Source organism: Nicotiana tomentosiformis, chromosome 9 (genome assembly GCF_000390325.3).
Source record: "Nicotiana tomentosiformis chromosome 9, ASM39032v3, whole genome shotgun sequence".
Classification (NCBI taxonomy): domain Eukaryota; kingdom Viridiplantae; phylum Streptophyta; class Magnoliopsida; order Solanales; family Solanaceae; genus Nicotiana; species Nicotiana tomentosiformis.
In genome coordinates, this window is record NC_090820.1 from 65,314,279 (window position 1) to 65,335,644 (window position 21,366).

General features: G+C 39.4%; 1 protein-coding gene across 1 annotated transcript; it reads right to left on the reverse strand.

Annotated features, from left to right (window-relative positions):
• Positions 1-20,495: 20,495 nt before the first annotated feature.
• LOC138898905 (uncharacterized) lies at positions 20,496-21,008 on the reverse strand. Its single transcript, XM_070185013.1, has one exon. It carries the CDS (start codon positions 21,006-21,008, stop codon positions 20,496-20,498), a length of 513 nt encoding a protein of 170 aa, XP_070041114.1.
• Between the last annotated feature and the right edge of the window lie 358 nt (positions 21,009-21,366).

The following is a 21,366-nucleotide window of genomic DNA, read 5'->3' on the forward strand; positions in this document are numbered from 1 at the left end:
AAATGCGACCAACTGATTGCAATTGCGATCCTGTACCCCCCCACGACCCACTTCGCAAATGCGAACATAAGGTGGCCCAGCTACTCTATTTGAATAACAGGACGTCAGAGTCACGTCAAACCAACTCCGTTTCTCACTAAATTTGACAAACAAGTCATAAATATAGCAATGAACCCATATCGGGATCCAGAACCAAAATACGGACCCGATATCAACAATTTCAAATATCGATCAAACCTTTAGATTCATTAAGACTTTAAACTTTCAAATTTCAACAAAATGCGATAACTCGAGTTAGGGACTTCCGAATTCGATTCCGGGCATACGCCTAAGTCCCAAATCACGATACGAACCCATCGGGACCATCAAAATACGGATCCGAGTCTGTTTGCTCAAATCGTGGGTTTTAAGGCAAATATTTCATATTTTTATCAGTTTTTAACATAAAAGCTTTTTGGAGAAACACCCGGACTATGCACGTAAATCGAGAAGGCTTAAAATGAGGTATTTGAGGCTTCAAAATACAGAATTAGGTTCTAAAACATAAGATGACCTATCGGTTCATCACATAATACATCATAACAACCAGTCGGGTCGTTACATCCTTCACCACTTAAACATATGTCCGTCCTCGAACGTGCCAGGAGTCATTCCAAAGCTATCAAATCACGGTGTTACCTTACTATGCATATACCCGGGGGTGATCCCACGCCACCCTGCTCCATATAAGCCTGCCAGCGCAACATAACTAGAGATCCTTACTGCAACCTTGGTCCTTAAATCTTAGAACCCAATCTCTAACATCCCGAATTCATTACAAGACCCGAATCTCACATCTACACAATGTATTGGCCTGAATAAGCTGCATTAGGTCATAACCACAACCCCAAGATGTAATCACATGGTACACCCCATCACTCAGACACTCACAACAGGAGATGCTGACCACCATTACTGCCCAAAAACAAATTCGGTGCCGGTAGCAAACCTCATATCGGTTAGAGCCTCATTCAAAACCTTCATACCCTGTCGATGATGAAAGAAACACGCATAACCTCTTAACCACTCATCTGATCAATAAGCTAAGAAACTTACGCATAACCTCCAAACCTTCCTCATCCCAATACAATAGTGCAAATCTCAAGTCTAGAAACCTCATCTCAGCTAATACAAGCAGCCCACCGACAAGTATCAACAATAATCATATGGAGCCCCACACAACACGGTCCCGGACACCAACAAGTAATAATTCATACATGACAAATAACAATAAGAGAGTTAAATAAGAAGACTACTAAACAAGTTAAGCAGGCATCGAAATTTTAGCATTTTCCTATGAATTATTTTCAACAAGGTGAAAGCAAAACTACACGAAGTAAGTATTAGGAGTTATATTTCAGCACAGTACTGTTGTGGCGCGCAACCCGATCCCATCATATCAATCCACATACGGTACCCATCGAGCCATAATACTCGGTCTCACTGATCACATGTGCGTCAATATCAAGCACAATAGAGTGCACAAAATATAACTGTGGGAAAATTATTAGGAACAAACAACACTGAGAAGGACAAGCACAACTATGGTGCAATAAGCAAATCAACATCACGAAGGCCATCTCGCCTATAGCGCCATGAGGCCTAAATTGAATTACAATATGCGTGCGAAGAACCATGTAACCCTTACAACCCGTCATAGCATAAGAGAGGGGCACATAACACAGACCAAGGCGTGAATAACATCTATTCCGCCTGACGATATAACAAAATTTGAATCTCAGTAGTCAACTAACCAGGCGAGCACCACAATATCAATGCTGCATCCGTAAGTCAAAACACAATGCGTCTTCTGAAATGCACAACCTTCTCAGGCAACACCAAGTAGTGATAGCATCCATCTAGACATCTGAATTCGTCTGTGCTGTCTAAGAATTCATGAGCTTCCCTTCAAAACTGAACCGTGACCCTGCATATGCAAAACTCAATCCCGATCAGTCAGAAACTTTCTATTTGATCTCATCTAGGAGGAAATCCAAATATGTAACATGTTCCTCACACCAGTAGGAATTATGCACCTCAAACCATGATAGAAATCATCAAGAACCCCTTGGAATCCGTTTGCACATAACCAAGCTATCAGAACCGAATCCCTCTAACTCAACCAAGCCACGCAGTTGCCCAAAACCCATGTGCATTGCCATGAAACACCTGTGGAGACCCACCACATCATAAGTACCCAAAGAACCGATCATATCATTACAGTCTTTATCCAATTTACTATCAAACCGCCTTGTTTCCTCTGAGTTCCTTCCAAATTACGCTCAAGTTGATACCCCTCCTTGAGAATACCATGTTCCTTACCCCAAGCTCGCCATAAGAGATTCTAGTATAAAAACCACACCGGGCCAAGGCCCATAAGCCGCTGCATTCCTTCTTAGCACCCCCAAAGTACCACAACCGAGACACCCACTCTGAAGAGACATTCTTTGAATCTAAAGCCGTTTCCTCCACCACTTAGTCTTCCTGATACTGAAATACATAATCCACAATGATATAGAAATACCGCGAGCTTTGACACCATCTAATGTAAACCTTAAACTCTAGCCACAACTACTATGCCACCACTTAATCTTCCTGAGTCTGAACTCATCAATAAGGCATGAGAATCAAATCCTTTCCACAATTAAACAACATGGAAAACCTTCCAACATACTCATAACTCGGGACTACAATGCCGCATGATAAGGATAGAAAGATGGGAAGTTTATCCTAAATGACCTGCAGCCTCTCGAAGATAGGTATGGACGTTATAATACCGATCTGCAAGATTCTACTAGACACTTGCTCATGACTCGTAGAACTTATGAACCTAGAGCTCTGATACCAACTTGTCACGACCCAAATATCACTAGTCGTGATGGCGCCTAACTCGACCCGCTAGGTAATCCAACTAACATTATTAGTAAAAAGAAAGGAGGGACAAAATTGGATGTCAACATCTACCCCTCTTTGACCGGAGACGATAAAAGAGTTTTCGGGCAAAAAAATTGATTTAGTAGCCAATTTTGTCCCAACTTGTAAATGCGAATCAAAGTGTTGAAAGGATTATGAAAGGAAGTTTGGAAGGCTTATGAAACGAAAGAAAATTTTGGAGAGTTATGGCCGAACTCTGGTTTTTGAATCGCTTTCATACCTCGGTATTCATGAGGATTAGGCCATATGTAGTTCTAGAAGACTACTTGTCACCACCCAAATATCACTAGTCGTGATGACACCTAACTCGATCCGCTAGGTAAGCCAACTAACAGTCAATACAAATCCAAATGAAAATGTAGGAAAATAAAGAAGAATTATCTGAACTTTTACAAATTAACCCAAGAACTACAAATCATGAGCTTCTAAGACTTAGAATTTACAAAGCTGATACAAATAATTACACGATAAGTTTGAAAGCTACATAAACAGGTTAACAAAATCTAAAGCCACCAAGGACAAGTGGCAGCTATATCGGAAAGCACGAACATCTTCAAGGTCAGCTCCCGACATCACCAGCATCTCCGCTCCAAAAGTCTGCACGCAAGGTACAAAAGTGTAGTATGAGTGCAACCGACCCCATGTACCCAGTAAGTATTTTGTCTAACCTCGTCGAAGTAGTGACGATGCTTTTTAGTAAAAAGATGCTCACTAATAAAAATTCGTACCGAAATCTAGCAATAAAACTATACTACAGTATAACAGTATAGAATTCACGAAGCGAATGTACAAAACAATAACAGAGTAATAGAAGAGATAACAATTCAACAGTTTCCAATATCTCAACCAATCCTTTCTTTAGAGAGAAAATAATAAACCACAATAGTCACCCCATAACTTTCATAACGTGAGGAATATACTCTGATATCAAGTCAATTGCACAGCAACACCCTTCGTGCATTTATCTCATCCTCACCAAATATGCATACAACAGTACTAACCGGATGGCAGAAATGCCGATAACAGTAATGACAAAGTAGGAAATACGCAAGTAGCAATAATGAACGAGAATGTACATAAGGGCATCAGTGACAGACTAGGCGGAAACCATAGAGGTGATGACAACAATCAGGAAAAGGAATGTAACTTCAACTAACTAGCACGATGGAGGCATAAATACAAATATAATAAATTAGAGGGGAACACATGATCTTTATGTGTTAACAAGTAGAAGCATGAGTGACTAACACGGTAGAAGGCATGTACTAAGTGCAACCAAAATAGATACGACAAAGATATAATTATGACATCAAGAAGTAGGCATGGTATTTGCAAGTTTAGCAAGTAGAAGGCATGAGTGACACAATAACAAATAAGGTAAAGAACAAGAACATGGCATTAACGACAAGTCACATAAGAACCATAAATACAACAATAACAGCTCAATATAACGGCATGAACGTATACACAAAGGAAAGATATCACAACATAATGGATGTCCCTCATCCTCACCTGCACGAAAACACCCATCTGCCATGAACTCATGATAATTTAAAGCATGATAATATAAATGAAATGACACGACATCACCCTTCGTGCTTTACACTCACATAACATGGCACGACATCACCCTTCATGCTTTTACTCACAAATGATATGGCACGATATCACCCTTCGTGCTTTTACTCTCAATAATATGGCACGGCATCACCCTTCGTGCTTGTACACTCAATAATATGGTACGACATCACCTTTCGTACTTTTACTCTTAATAATACTATGTTCTTAGTATCTAGGAGTCAAGTAAGGCATGAGGTAAGAAGATCACATGATTCTACAAAACACAATTTATATTATAATTTACCCCTGAGCATGATTAACCCTGGCACATGCATATATGCTTTGTCACCTCATATTTGTATCACCCCCGCATGTAGCAAACAATGTCAAATAGTAGGAAAAATTCTCTTAACAAAGTTAGGCAAGACACTCCCCCTCGCTCCAAAGATCAACTCAAAGCTCAACCACAACTTTTTCCTTTCAAACAATCCTCCGAACAAATAGAATCTTGCAATTTACCAACTAAACGATTCACATTAAGCCTTAGGAACTACCCACGATTGCAAAAGATTCAATTTAGGTCATTATTGAAAAAGTCAACAAAAGTCAACTCCCGGGCTCGCTTGGTCCAAACCCGAAATTCGGACCAAAACCCGAGTACCCATTCACCCCCGAGCCCTGGTTATGTAATTTGTGTTAAAATCCAACCTCAATTTGAGGTCTAAATCCCAATTTTATAAAAATCCCTAATTCTACCCAAACCCTCAATTTCCACCATGAAAACACAAGATTTTTGGTTGAAATCTTAGGAAATGTAGTGAAAGATTGAAAGAAACTAGTTTAGAATCACTTACCAATGATTTAGGAAAGAAATGTTCTTTGAAAAATCACCTCTAGGTTTTGTTGTTTTGAAAATTTGAGAGAATGAACCAAAATCCCGTCTAAGTCCCATTTTGATCAATTGCCGATGTCGCATTTGCGAACCCCGCAAATGCGAAGAATAAATCGCAAATACGAAGACCATCACATCTCTGCATTCATCGCATTTGCGATGAATTGTTCGCAAATGCGAACTCTGACCTTCCGCAAATGCGACCAATTGATTTCAATTGCGATCCTGTACCCCCCCTCCCCCCTCGACCCACTTCGCAAATGCGAACATAAGGTGGCCCAGCTACTCTTCGCAAATGCAATGAGTTGCTCGCAAATGCGAACCCATCAGACATTGCAAATGAGATGCGTGATCTCGCAAATGCGAGATCAGAGGCCTGCACCAGAACTGAAACACCAGCCGAGGTTTTCTAAGTCCAAACCACTCCGTAGCCTATCCGAAACTCACCCGAGCCCCCGGGGCTCTAAACCAACTATGCACACAAGTCTAAGAACATCATACGAATTTGCTCGCGCGATCAAATCGCCAAAATAACACCTAGAACTACGAATTGAACACCAAAATCAAATGAAATTTTCAAGAAAACTTTAAAACTTCTATTTGAATAACAGGACGTCAGAGTCATGTCAAACCAACTCCGTTTCTCACCAAATTTGACAGACAAGTCATAAATATAGCAATGAACCCATTCCGAGATCAGGAACCAAAATATGGACCCGATATCAACAATTTCAAATATCGATCAAACCTTTAGATTCATTAAGCCTTTAAACTTTCAATTTTTAACAAAATGCGATAACTCGAGCTAGGGACTTCCGAATTCGATTTCGGGCATACGCCCAAGTTCTAAATCACGATACGAACCCATCGGGACCGTCAAAATACGGATCCGAGTCTGTTTGCTCAAATCGTGGGTTTTAAGGCAAATATTTTATATTTTTATTAGTTTTTAACATAAAAGCTTTTTGGAGAAACACCCGGACTGTGCACGTAAATCGAGAAGGTTTAAAATGAGGTATTTGAGGCTTCAAAACACAGAATTAGGTTCTAAAACATAAGATGACCTATTGGTTCATCACATAATACATCATAACGACCAGTCGGGTCGTTACATCCTTCACCACTTAAACATATGTTCGTCCTCGAACGTGCCAGGACTCGTTCCAAAGCTATCAAATCACGGTGTTACCTTACTAAGGCATGCCATCACCCTTCGTGCTTTACACTCTTCCTTACCAAGCATATGTATATCAATGACAAATAAGGTAGGAAGCATAAATAATGTCAAGGAGAGTGTTTAAACGAATATTCCAAATGAATCCAAATCACAACTTTCCAAGCCAACAATAGTTCAATAAACCCGCAAGAACCTTATTATTCAAGTATTTCAACAAATCTCACAAATGATCTACAACACAAGTATAGAATCTAGTATCTCAAGAATATCGGTCGTAGCAATGTATTAATGATTATGCATATTGATGACTGAATTAAACACACCAATGTATTCTCAGAATTCCATCAAATTTGATCAAGTTATAATAAGCTAAGTCTTAGTTTCTAACATTTAATACTATGTTCTTAGTATCTAGGAGTCAAGTAAGGTATGAGGCAAGAAGGTCACGTGATTCTACAAGACATAATTTATAACATAATTTACCCCCGAGCATGGTTAACCCTTGCACATGCATATATGCTTGTCACCTCATATAGGTATCACCCCCGCATGTAGCAAACAATGTCAAATAGTAGGAAACATTCTCTTAACAAAGTTAGGCAAGACACTTACCTCGCTCCAAAGCTCAACTCAAAGCTCAACCACAACCTTTTCCTTTCAAACAAGCCTCAGAACTAATAGAATCTAGCAATTTACCAACCAAACGATTCACATTAAGCCTTAGAAACTACCCACGATTGCAAAAGATTCAATTTAGGTCATTATTGAAAAAGTCAACAAAAGTGAACTCCCGGGCATGCTTGGTTCGAACCCGGGTACCCATTCACCCCCGAGCCCGGTTATGTAATTTGTTTTGAAATCCGACCTCAATTTGAGGTCTAAATCCCAATTTTATAAAAATCCCTAATTCTACCCCAACCCCCAATTTCCATCATGAAAACACAAGAGTTTTGGTTGAAATCTTAGAAAATATAGTGAAAGATTGAAAACAACTAGTTTAGAATTACTTACCAATGATTTGTGAAGAAAGGTTCTTTGAAAAATCGCCTATAGGGTTTCTTGTTTTGAAAATTTGAGAGAATGAACCAAAATCCCGTCTAAGTTCCATTTTGATCAGTTGCAGATGTCACATTTGCGACCTGGGGTTCGCAAATGCAAACCCCGCAAATGCGAACCCCGCAAATGCGAAGAATCAATCGCAAATGCGAAGACCTTCGCATCTCTTCTTTCATCGCATTTGCGATGAATTGTTCGCAAATGCGAATTCTGACGTTCCGCAAATGTGACCACCTAATCGTAATTGCGATCCTATACCCCCCTGACCCACTTCGCAAATGCGAACATAAGGTGGCCCAGCTACTCTTCGTAAATGCGATGAGTTGCTCACAAATGCGAACCCATCAGAGGTCGCAAATGTGATGCCTGATCTCGCAAATGCGAGATCAGAGGCATGCACCAGAACTGAAACACTAGCTGAGTTTTTCTAAGTCTAAACCACCCCGTTGCCTATCCTAAACTCACCCGAGCCCTCGGGGCTCTCAACCAACTATGCACATAAGTCTAAAAATATCATACGAACTTGCTCGCGCAATCAAATCGCTAAAATAACACCTAGAACTACGAATTGAACACCAAAATCAAATGAAATTTTCAATAAAATTTTAAAACTTCTATTTTAACAACCGGACGTCCGAGTCACGTCAAACCAACTCCGTTTCTCACCAAATTTGATAGACAAGTCATAAATACAGCAATGAACCCATACCGAGTTCTGAAACCAAAATACGGATCCGGTATCACCAATTTCAAACATCGACCAAACCTTTAGATTCATTAAGCCTTTAAACTTTCAAATTTCAACAAAATGCGATAACCCGAGCTAGGGACTTCCGAATTCAATTCCGAGCATACGCCCAACTCCCAAATCATGATACGGACCCATCGGGACCGTCAAAATATGGATCCGAGTCTGTTTTCTCAAAACGTGGGTTTTAAGGAAAACATTTCATATTTTTATCAGTTTTTAACATAAAAGCTTTTCAGAGTTGAGGTATTTGAGGTTTCGAAATATAGAATTAGGTTCTAAAACATAAGATGACCTATCGATTCATCACATAATACATCATAACGACCAGTCAGGTCGTTACAATGCTGGTGCTATGGAGTAGGACTTAGTAATTGATGTGGATCCTAAAATGATGCCCCAGTGTCGAATTATGGGGACACTAGGTGTCATAATTGAAAGAAAGGATATTTGAAATAAGGATTTTGATTAGGAATTTTAAGAGTTGGGCCGAGTGGAGTTCGAAGTAGATCTTTGACCTTTGTTGGAGAGTTTGGTACTCCTCCCTAACAAATAGCCTCAGTTCACTTCTAAGACATAGTTTCACGCTACGTTATGTTTCCTGCAAAGTTTCTGCATACTAAATACACTCATTAGTCAACTGTAGATACGTCTTAAAATTTAATAGAGATACCATAAAAATATTTCCTTATAGGCTCTATGCGAGTAATGTCTTGGAGGTAATACACAACTAATGCCCTCGAGGCCATATTTATAATGTCTTACATAACTAATGCCTTCAAGGCTCTATGCGAGTAATATCTTGGAGGTAATACACAACTAATGCCCTCGAGACCATATTTATAACATCTTACATAACTAATGCCTTAGAGTCATTCAAATGACGTCTTTAAGACGTGAAAAAATGCCTTAGAGGCCACATAAATCAAGTAACATCGTTAGGACATCAAAATAATTCCTTTGATGCCATATAAATTAATCAACGTGTCTGGGGCATGTAGATAAATCACTCGATACGATATAATTAGCAAATAAAATAATATCATAGATCAAATAATGTCACAAATTAAATAATATCATAGATTAAAGAAAATGCCTTCGAGGCCACATAATTCACATAACACTACTAATCAAATAATGTATTCAAGGCCATTCGAATTAATAATATCACACATATCAAGTAGTGCTTTTAAGACCACACATATCAAATCATGCCTTTGAGGCCCTACAAATCACATAATTGGCGCCACAGAATCAAATAGCGTCTTTGAAAATAATAAAGAACAAATAATGCCTTTCAGACCATAAAAATCATATAATGTCGTTGAGGCCCATGCGAAAACATAATACCTTTGAGACCATATGAATAAAATAATATCCGTGAGGCCATACATATCACATAATTGAAATAGACAAATCAAACATTATTGTCGAAAAACAATCAAGAACAAAAAATACCTTTGAGGCCATACAAATAATACAATGTCGTCGAGGCTACACAAATGAAATAATACTACAAATCAAGTAATGCCTTCGAAGCCATATAAATCAAGTAATGCCAACATTAGTAACACGTTTGGCGCCACACAAATCACATAATTGAAGTCACATAAATCAAATAATGCATTTGAAGCCACACAAATCAAACAATGACTTTGAGGCAACATAAATTCACATAATGCCTTTTGAAGTCACATATCTTAGATTTTAATACTAAAAACTTTGGGTAAGTGATTCTAATCATATTCCATCAATATATCTTAGATTTTAACATCAAAATCATGTGAATCAAAGTAAAAAATTGTGAAACTTTGTCAAGTTTTTGAAAAATAAGAATTTAAGTTTTGAGAGTCTATTTGGATTCGGATTTTGAAACTAATCACATATATGAACTCGTGGGGTCATGGGTAGCCAAAATCTACCACTGGATCCGGGTTTTGACAGGGCGAGCCCCGGGTTGACTTTTGAGAAATTGTGTAAATATCATAGCTTTATTCATTGGAATTGATTTCTCTTGCATTATTTAATGTTATTAAGTCGGTTTTGATTAGATTTGTGCCGAGCGGAGGTGAATTATATGGGAAAAGCTATTTTTGAGAATTGATTGAGGGCTTTTGAGGTAAGTATCTTGCCTAACGTTGTGTGGGGGAACTACCCCATAGGGATTGGTTTGTTTGTACTATTTGAACTACGTGAAAGATGTGTTCACGAGGTGACGAGTGTGTACATGGCTTATATGTGAAAATTTGATTGGCTTAGACTCTTAAGTTCTTATGTACATTAAAATGAAGTTGTCTTAGCATGTTAAATCCCCCATTGCTAAATTTACCCTTACGTATCTTATTTGAAGTTGATTGGTTCATGTTCTACTCTTTATTGCCAAATATACTCTTATATGCCTAAATTGAAGTTGTTGCCTCTTTTATTTCCATGTTATCTCTTCCGTAGTTGATTATCCTTAATTGAAGTTATTGATATCTCCTGCATTGTTGACTTATCCTTATTTGAAGTCATTGTTATATATCATCTCTCTTATCGTTGATTTGTACTTATTTGGAGTCATTATTACATGTTATCTCTCCTATTGCTGTGTTACTCTTACTTGGAATCATTGTTACATGTTATATCTCCCATTGTTGAGTTATTCGTATTTGAAACCATCATTACTTGTCATGTCTTTCATTGTGACCTCGTTCTTCCGTTTCTTTGTGGTTTGTAATTCTTGTGTTGATTTACTTGTCATACTCTCATGTTATTATTGTTGTTGTTGCACTCCGTGTTGTTGAGACGAGGGCTATGTGTGGTTGTGGTTTTGGAATTATTTCAAGAAATGTTGTGGCATATGGGTACATGTGGTGCGAGTTGTTATATTATGTTGTTATGTTTTTGGCACACGTGATACTGTTGAGAGGATTGTCGGGGTGTTCGCATGTGAGTTATCCGTGCTATTATTATTATTGATATTTGCACAAGCGGAGTGACAAGGCGGGCTATATATATGTGGGTTTGCGCATGTGGGGAGGCAAGGCAGAAATATTATTATGCGCGTGTGGAGAGACAAGGCGGGCATTTACTTTATTGTTGCGCACGTGGCGAGACAAGGGGGGCTATGACGGGGGTGATTTGTGATGGCTTGGGGCATTGTTATTGATGATATTAGTGTAGTGGTATGCCTACCTTATGTGAGTCATGCATTTTACATTTTGTTGTGTTGTTCCTATGTGCCATTCGTTGTCTGTGCTCTTATTTGTTGACTCGATTTGGGATAGAACACCTGGACAAGCATACACATAATTATTCACTCATATCGGTTTAAGAAGATGAACCCTGATGTTTATTGACCATTTACATGTATTCTCGTATACTTGCCTTCTATGTGAGCTGTCTGTGCGGAATAATTATGATATGAGTGAATAATTACGTGTATGGTTATGCAAGTGTTCTATCCCAACTCGAGTCAACAAATAAGAGCAGAGACAACGAATGAAAAATAGGAAACAACATAATAAAACATAAAATGCATGACTCACACAAGGTAGGCACACCACTACACAAATGTCATAAATAACAATGCCCCCAGGCCATCACAAATTATCCCCGACATGGCCCTCATTGTCTCTCCATGTGCGGAACAATAAAATAAATACCCGCCTTATTGTCACGACCCAAACCGAAGGGCCGCGGCAGGCACCCGGTGCCTTACTCAACCGAGTACCAACGTAACATATCTTTCTTATCGTACTATCATGGGTAAATGAGCCGAAAAGGGTGTCATGAGATAACCAGAATAAAACATATGAGGATACTCGATATAGGATGACCCGACATGATATACAAACTTATACATGTGACATACGAGCTTATAAGGCCGACATGATCATTTGTACACTCAAAATATATGCCGACAAGGCCATACAAGTATTCATATATATGACATCTGTCTACAGGCCTCTAAGAGTACATAAACATTATAATGGTCGGGATAGGGCCCCGCCATACCAATCAATACATGTCCAAATCATACTGACCAAATATGCAACTCTGGAGCAAGTGGAGTACACCAACACCTTCCGTTGAGTTGATAGACTACTAGGAGGACATCCAACCTATCTATCGGGACCTGCGGGTATGAAACGCAGTGTCCCGAGGCAAAAGGGACGTCAGTACGAATAAAGTATCGAGTATGTAAGGCAGGAAAGAATAAATAAGAACAATGATGTAAAAAGAGATAGAGGAGATACAACATATAGCATCTGAGTGCCTCTGCAGGCTACTGACATGAAATGCATGATACATATATACACATAAACTTTTAAAAACATACGCCTCTGTGGGAATCATCATCATCATCATATCGTACCCGGCCGTAATGGACTAGGTAAAAACGTACCCGGCCATCATAAGGATCGGTAGAATCGTACCCAGCCACATGGAGCTAGATAAAACCCAATTGATCAGTGGTTGCACAATAGGTGCCATACCCAGCCGACTATAGCGCGGCTCGGTAGAGTAAAATAAATACACATATAATGCATGTTGGACTCATAGAATCATGTTCTAAACCCTTCGGAGTGATGTAAGGTTGTCACACCTTCGATTAAGATTATTGAGATCCATACCATCAATATGAACCTCGATAGGATTCAAGGACCATACATACTTGCTTAGAATAACTTTATAAAGAAAGAACAACATGGACAACCTTAGTTGCTAGGAGTAGATATGTTATGAAATAGCATATCATTTACGTTCATTACACTTTAGATCATGCCAAAAGAAGGAAGGAAGTGCCTTAACATACCTTTGCGATATTCTATCCAATCATCAACCAAGCTCAATATAATCTTCTTACGTCTACAATGAGTAAACTGACTTCGTCGTCATTATATAAGCATTGTAAGTCTCATATATCAAAACCAATATTCTACAAGAAAATGGACATCACCTTCCCTATTTTTAATACATCCCATAAGTTAGTAAAAGTCACCAAACAACCCAAACAAAAACCAGTAGATATATGGAATACAACAAACACAATAACAAATCGAGCGGCAAGCTCGGTTCATGTCTAATAACACTATATTTTGAATCCTTTCCCTCTTATTTATATTCAGGAAAATGTTTATAATTACAACACAATATACTCAGGTTATTCCATAAATTTTCCAGCCATAAAATGCTGCAAGAACACCTCCCAAATAGTCTAACAATCAACAACATTACTAACAAGCCATTCGATCGATATCTTACAAGTTCTAGCTTCAACGAATTAGACGTAACTTGGATAAGATTAAATACATGTAGAGTAATAGGTTACTTAGCTTTAAACATGTATAACAACTCCAATTTGAGCTTGCTTTACCACGAAATATCCTTCCAGTGCAGCTACAAGAACAAGGAAGCGAAACTAGTGATCAATTCGGATTTCTCAGCATTAGAATCACTTTGGAAGACTTGAAATCACCTAGGGTTGATATGAAAACCTTGGGAGTGTATTTTATAGAACTTAAATCACTTTAAACAACTCCTCACACGAGCTGGAACCACACCAAAATTTAGCAACCACAAGAAGAACAAGAAACTCACTAGCGCCACAGGATTCCCAATACTTGATTTGTGTTGTTTGCCCTTGGTTTGGGTCTTAGATCATGAGAGAACTTTGACAGAAATTTTTTAGGTGTCTATGGTCTGAAGAGAGTGAAAATAATGAGTTAAAACGGGCTTTAGGCCTCACATATATATATATATCAAGATGTCTCAACCGCCTAAATGGGTCCCATAGGGAGCTACTTGCGCAGTCTCGTAAAAATATAAATATCTCTCTACTCCGATGTCATATCGACAAATGGTTTAATGCGTTGGAAATTAGACTCGTAGAACTTCAATTTCATAGGTGGATCACCCCGTAATTCTTATTATATTGAGAGAAAAGCTCTGCTATATTTGACCTAATGTTCAGAACATTTATGAATGTAACTTGTGATGACCTTTGTCAACTTTTGTTCTACAACTCGCTTGACATCAAAACTCAACATACAACTATCATACGAATATAATAACTCATAACATAACCTACTTATCATGTTAAGCACCCTAATCTCACCCCAAGAGTATATGTTATACCATTCCTTACTTGTCGACTTCCGACAAAACTTATTTTCTTCAATTCGTTTAGCTTCTAAGCCATCCAACCCACTTGGTACTTGTTATTCATGATCTTAAATATTTGTAGCCTCCAAGGTAATATGATTAAATCACTTTCTGTACCTTTAAAGATGATCTCATTTCTGAGCTTACATCAAATGACTTATGACGTACTCTCACGTACGAAAACATGGGGTGTAATACTTGTCTCGCCACATACGCATAATAATATTCCATCCTTGTTTCGCCACATGCGTAAACCCACATATATATAGCCCGCATTGTCATGCCGCATGTGCAAATATCAATAATAATAATAGCACGGACAACTCACGTGCGAACACCCCGATAATCCTCTAAACAATATCATGTGTGCCAAAAACATAACAACACAATATAAAAACTTGCACCACATGTGCCCATATGCCACAACATTTATTGAAACAATTCCAAAACCACAACCACACATAGACCTCGGCTCAACAACACGGAGTGCAACAACAACAATAGTAACACGAGAGTACGACAAGTAAATCAACGCAAGAATTACAAACCACAAAGAAACAGAAGAACGAGCTCATAATGAAAGTCATGACAAGTAATGATGGTTTCAAATAAGAATAACTCAACAATGAGAGAGATAGTGTGTCACAACGATATTAAATAAGAGTATATCAACAATAGAAGAGACAACATGTAACAATGTTTCCAAGTAAAAGTAACCCAACAGTAGGATAGATTACATGTAATAATGACTCTAAATAAGTACAACTCAATTATAAGAGAGATGACATGTAACAATGACTTTAAATAAGGATAAGTCAAGAATGGAGGAGATATCAATAACTTCAATTAAGGATAATCAACTACGGAAGAGATAACATGGCAATAAAAGAGGTAGCAACTTCAATTTAGGCATATAAGAGTATATTTGGCAATAAAGGGTAGAGCATGAACCAATCAACTTTAAATAAAACACGTAAGGGTAAATTTAGCAATGGAGGATTTAACATGATAAGACAACTTCATTTTAATGTACATAAGAACTTAAGAGTCTAAGCCGGTCAAATTTCCACATATAAGCCATGTACACACTCGTCACCTCGTGCACACATCTTTCACGTAGTTCAAATAGTACAAACAAACCAATCCCTATGGGGTAGTTCCCCCCCCACAACGTTAGGCAAGATACTTACCTCAAAAGCATTCAATCAATTCTCAGAAATAGCTTTTCCCATATAATTCACCTCCGCTCGGCACAAATCTAATCAAAATTGACTTAATAACATTAAATAATGCAAGAGAAATCAATTCCAATGAATAAAGCTATGATCTTGACACAATTCCTCAAAAGTCAAAAAACAATTAACTCAGGGCTCACCCGGTCAAAATTCGGGTCAAATGGTGGATTCCGACTACCCATGACCCCACGAGTTCATATATGTGATTAGTTTTAAAATCCGAGTCCAAATCGACTCTCAAAACTCAAATTCTTATTTTTCAAAAACTTGACAAAGTTTCACAACTTTTCACTTTGATTCACATGATTTTGATGTTAAAATCTAAGATATATTGATGGAATATGATTAGAAATAAATTAGAATCACTTATCCAAATTTTATAGATGAAAATCCCTCTTCAAAATCGCCTCTTACCGAGTCTAGGGTTCCAAAATATGAAAATGAGATTAAAGATCCCGTCCCTGAGATTTTTGTCCCATCGCAGGTGTCGCAAATGTGACCTGGGGTTCGCAAATACGAACCCCGCAAATGCGAGAAATAAATCGCAAAATCGAGGAACCTCATATCCCTGCTACAGTCGCAAATGCGACATAATGTTTGCAAATGCTAACCATAGACATCTCGCATATGCGACCTGTCTGATCGCAAATGCGACCTGTCTGATCGCAAATGCAAAAAAGCTTGCCCACCCCCATCTTCTCGAATGCGAACCTAGTAGACTAAGCCAAACAATGCAAATGTGACGCATATCTTGCAATTGCGAGACCTGAAGCGTATGTGCAAAAGCTAGTAGTACTTAAACTCTATCAAACACTCCGCAACGCGTTCGAAACTCACCCGAGCCCTCGGGGCTCCAAACCAAACATCAACACAAGTCTAAAAAATAATACGAACTCTCTCATGTGGTCAAATCATTTAATAACATCCGAAACCACGAATCAGATTCCAAAAACCATGAAATCAACATGAAACTCAAGAACTTCTAAAAACACAATCGCGCGTCAACTTGGAATGACGCCAAACTTTGCAGACAAGTTCCAAATGACGAATTGGATCTATTTCAAGTCCCGAAACAGAAATCCAAACACGATAGCTACGAAGTCAACCTACGGTCAAATTTGTAAAAGTTCTAAGCCTTTAAATTGGCAACTTTCGGCAAAATAACACAAATCAACCTACGGACCTCCGAATTCGATTTCGGGCATATGCCCAAGTATAAAATAATGATACAAACCTATTAGAGCCATAAAAATACCGTTTCAGGGTCGTTTTCACAAAAGTAAAACCTCAGTCAACATTTTCAACTTAAGCTTCTAAAGTGAGAATCACTCATCCAAATTCATCCCGAAACATCCTAAAATCAAATTCGATCATGCACGCAAGTCATAATACACAATATGAAGTCATTCAAGAACCTGAACCACTGAACGGATTGCTAAAGCTCAAAACGACCGGTCGGGTCGTTACATCCTCCCCCTCTTAAACAAACGTTTGCCCCGAACATGCTAAGAGTCTTTCCCAAACCATCAAATCACTGTATAAAATCACTATACACATACTCACGGGTGATCCTATGTCACCCCGGTCCACAAAATCCCAACAACACCATCTCAACCGTAGATTATTCCTTCCACTCATGCCGATAAGCCTTAGAATCAGATTTCCACATCTATCAAGTGCCCTATTATAACTCAACCACACTGTAAAATCCTCAGCTAGCTATAACAGCTCATGCATACACCCACAAGGTATAACCACACGACATCACTCATCATCAGTATGCCTATAGCAATAACTCTGACCACAATAATTGCCCATTACCAAGCCCGGTATAGGCAAATAGACTCATATCGACTGGAATCTCATTCCAAACCTTCACAACAATGAAAACTAAGTCCATGAAATTGAAGCTACATCGGCTGGGCTACCCTCCTCGTAAGCCCCGCCACCACTGATAAGCTGCTCCCGACAGTTGGAATGTAGTAAAATCAACCTCGCTCGTCTCCACAATACCCATGGTATGGAAAATACGATGGAACTCTTCTTGAAAACTGTGTGCATCCTCTGAAGCTAAGCCACTGAAAGTAGGAGGGTGATACTTCTTGAATTTCTCAAGTCTCAGCTACTCCTTCTCAAATGCCCCTAGCTTGATCTCAGGCTGAACTGAAATAATAGGTTGTGCTAGCATGACACCTGGAACTTGACCAATGTGGACTCGCTGCTCTGGAGTACGGGTGGTAAGAGTCTAAGCTCCTCCCCCCGTCTGTGAAGTAGCTAGTGCAACCGGAATCAATCCCGCCTGAGCCAATGTACCAAACATGCTCAGGAACTACGCTGAAGTCTCCTAAAGTCCTGGGGTAGGAACAAGCAGCTCTGATGCCTGTCCCCTAATATGAGATACTGGTGGCTCCTCAACTGCTGCTCTGGTAGGTGCTCTAGCTGTAACACGTTCTCCTCCTCGGCCTCTACCTCTTCCTCTGCCCTGGCCCCTAGTAACACCGGATCTAGGGGTAGCGTCATTAGTAACTGCAACTCGTGTTCTCACCATCTATGAGAGAATAGAATCACAAAGGCTCAAACTCCAAAATCAATAAACTCGCACGATAGGAATGAAAGAAGTGAAGTTTCCTAATAGTTCTGTAGCCTCTAGAAGATAAGTACAGACGTCTTTGTACTGATCTGCAAGACTCTACCAAATTCGCTTATGAATCATAACACTTAGGAACCTAGAGATCTAATACCAACTTTTCACGACCCGAAATCCCTCCTTAGGGGTCATGATGGCACCTAGTCTCTAAGACTAGGCGAGCATAACATTTTCTAAATTTAATAACAGAATGTAACCAAGACAACTAATAAACATGAACCATATATTTCTATATAAGCCAACAATCCCAACATGAGATACAATATCCCAAAACCGGTAGTACAAGCCATAAGCTCTACTAAGTTCATTAGGAAATTTCTAAGTACAACTGTTCTGGAATGGAAATAAATTGTAAAAAATAAACTTCAAAAGGTGACTCCGAGGCCTACGAACGCGACGACAGGTATACCTTAAAGTCTCCACCGCAATATCTGATCAGCTATCTAATGATCAACAAACTCCAAAGTATCTGGATCTGTAATAAAATGTGCAGCAAGCGTAGCATGAATACACCACAACGGTACCCAGTAAGTATCAAGACTAACCTCGGTGGTGTAGTGACAAGGAATAGTCAATACACCTACTAGACATAATAACATGTACAAGTATGGATGTGAAACTAACAAGGGATAATATCAATATAAAGCTAAGAACTCATGCAACCCATTTACATTGGGCACACAAATATGACCCTGCATCCTCAACACGCCATCATCTCTAATGAAAACTCCTTAGCATCACCGTGATGCATCGTGTCCTTAAGGACCAGCAAATGGGGGTCGTCATACTGACGCTCTCTAATGTGCTCATACAAAGAAGACCGAGTGACCACGCAAGCAAGCACCTGACTAGGCTCTGGAACATCTAACCTCACGTACTGATTGGCCAAAGCCTGACCGTCCAGAGCCAGCGGTCTTTCACCAGCTGGAATATATGCAAGGCTACCCATACTCTCCGCCTTTCTACTCAAGGCATCGGCCACCACATTGGCCTTCTCGGGATGATACAAAATGGTGATATCATAGTCTTTTAACAGCTCTAACCACCTCCGCTGCCTCAAATTTAGATTCTTCTGCTTGAACAAGTGTTGTCAGCTCCGATGATCTGTAAGTACCTTACAAGACACGCCATAGAGATAATGCCCCTAAATCTTCAATGCATGAACAATGGCTGTAACTCTAAATCATGAACGAGCTAGTTCTTCTCATGGGTTTTCAACTGGCGCGAAGCATAAGTAGTCACCCTACCCGCATGCATCAAGATATATCCAATACCAATCCGAGAGGCATCACAATAAACCGTATATGAACCTGATACTAAAGCAAAAACTAGAACTGGAGTTGTGGTTAAGGCAGTCTTGAGCTTCTGAACGCTCTCCTCACACTTATTAGACCACCTGAATGGGGCACCCTTCTGGGTCGATCTACTCAAAGGTGTAGCAATAGATGAGAAACCCTCCATGAAATGGCGATAATATCTGGCCAAACTAAGAAAACTCCGGATCTCAGTAGCTAAAGACGGTACGGGACAACTCTGAACAACTTCAATCTTCTTCGGATCCACCTTGATCTCCTAACTGGATATCGCGTGCCCCAAGAACGCCACAGAATCAAGCCAAAACTCACACTTGGAGAATTTAGCATAAAGCTTCTTTTCCCTCAAGGCCTGTAGTACAATCCTCAAATGCTACTCATGCTCCTCCCAGCTGCGTGAATACACCAGTATATCATCAATGAATACTATGACAAAAGAATCAAGATATGGTTGGAATACATTGTTCATCAGATGCATAAATGCTGCTGAGGCATTGGTTAGCCCAAATGACATCATAAGAAACTCATAGTGACCAAAGCGGGTCCTGAATTCCATCTTCATAATATCAAAATCCCGAATCTTCAACTGGTACCCAGACCTCAAATCAATCTGTCAAGACACTATAGCTCCCTGAAGTTGGTCAAATAAGTCATCAATGCGTAGTAAAGGATACTTGTTATTAATTGTAACTTTTTTCAACTGCCTGTAATCAATGCACATCTGCATAGTACCATCCTTCTTCTTCACAAATAGAACTGCTGCACTCCAAGGTGACACATTAGGCCAGATAAATCCCTTTCAAGTAGCTCCTGAAGTTGTTCTTTCAATTCTTTCAACTCTGTTGGTGCCCTACAATACGGTGGAATAGGGACGGGTTGAGTGCCTGGAACCAGATCAATTCCATAATCAATGTCCCTATCAGGTGGCATGCCCGACAGGTCTACAGGAAACACATCTGAAAAGTCTCTCACTACCGGAACTGACTCAACGGTAGGAGCATCAGCACTAACATCCCTCACAAAGGTTAAATATGCCAGACATACCTTCCCAACCATCCGTTGGGCCTTCACATATGAAATCAATATACTAGGAACATAGTCCAGAGAACCCCTCCACTCAACCCTAGGCAATCTCGGCATCGCCAACGTCACAGTGTTAGCGTGACAATCCTGAATAGCGTGACATGGTGACAACCAATCTATGCCTAATATCACGTCAAAATCAACCAAGCTAAGTATTAAAAGATCAACTATCATCTCTAATCCCCCAATAGTCACCACACACGACCGATACACACGGTCCACAATAATAGAATCACCCACCGATGTAGATACACGAACAAGCATAACTAAAGAATCACGGGGCATATCCAAACAACAATCAAAGTATGATGACATATATGAATAAGTGAAACAAGATCAAATAATACCGAAGCATCTATGTGGCATACCGAAACAATACATGTGATCACGACATCAGAGGCAACTACCTTTGACCTGGTTGGAAATGTCTAGCAATGGTCCTGACCACCACCTGATCGACCTCCCTCTCTAGGGCGGCCTCGAGATAACTGAGCCCCACCCCGAGCTGGCTGTGTGGGTGATATAGCTTGTG

Coding starts and splice junctions, on each gene's coding strand:
- LOC138898905 (XM_070185013.1), bottom strand. CDS start 21,008: ATGATAGTTGATCTTTTAATACTTAGCTTGGTTGATTTTGACGTGATA.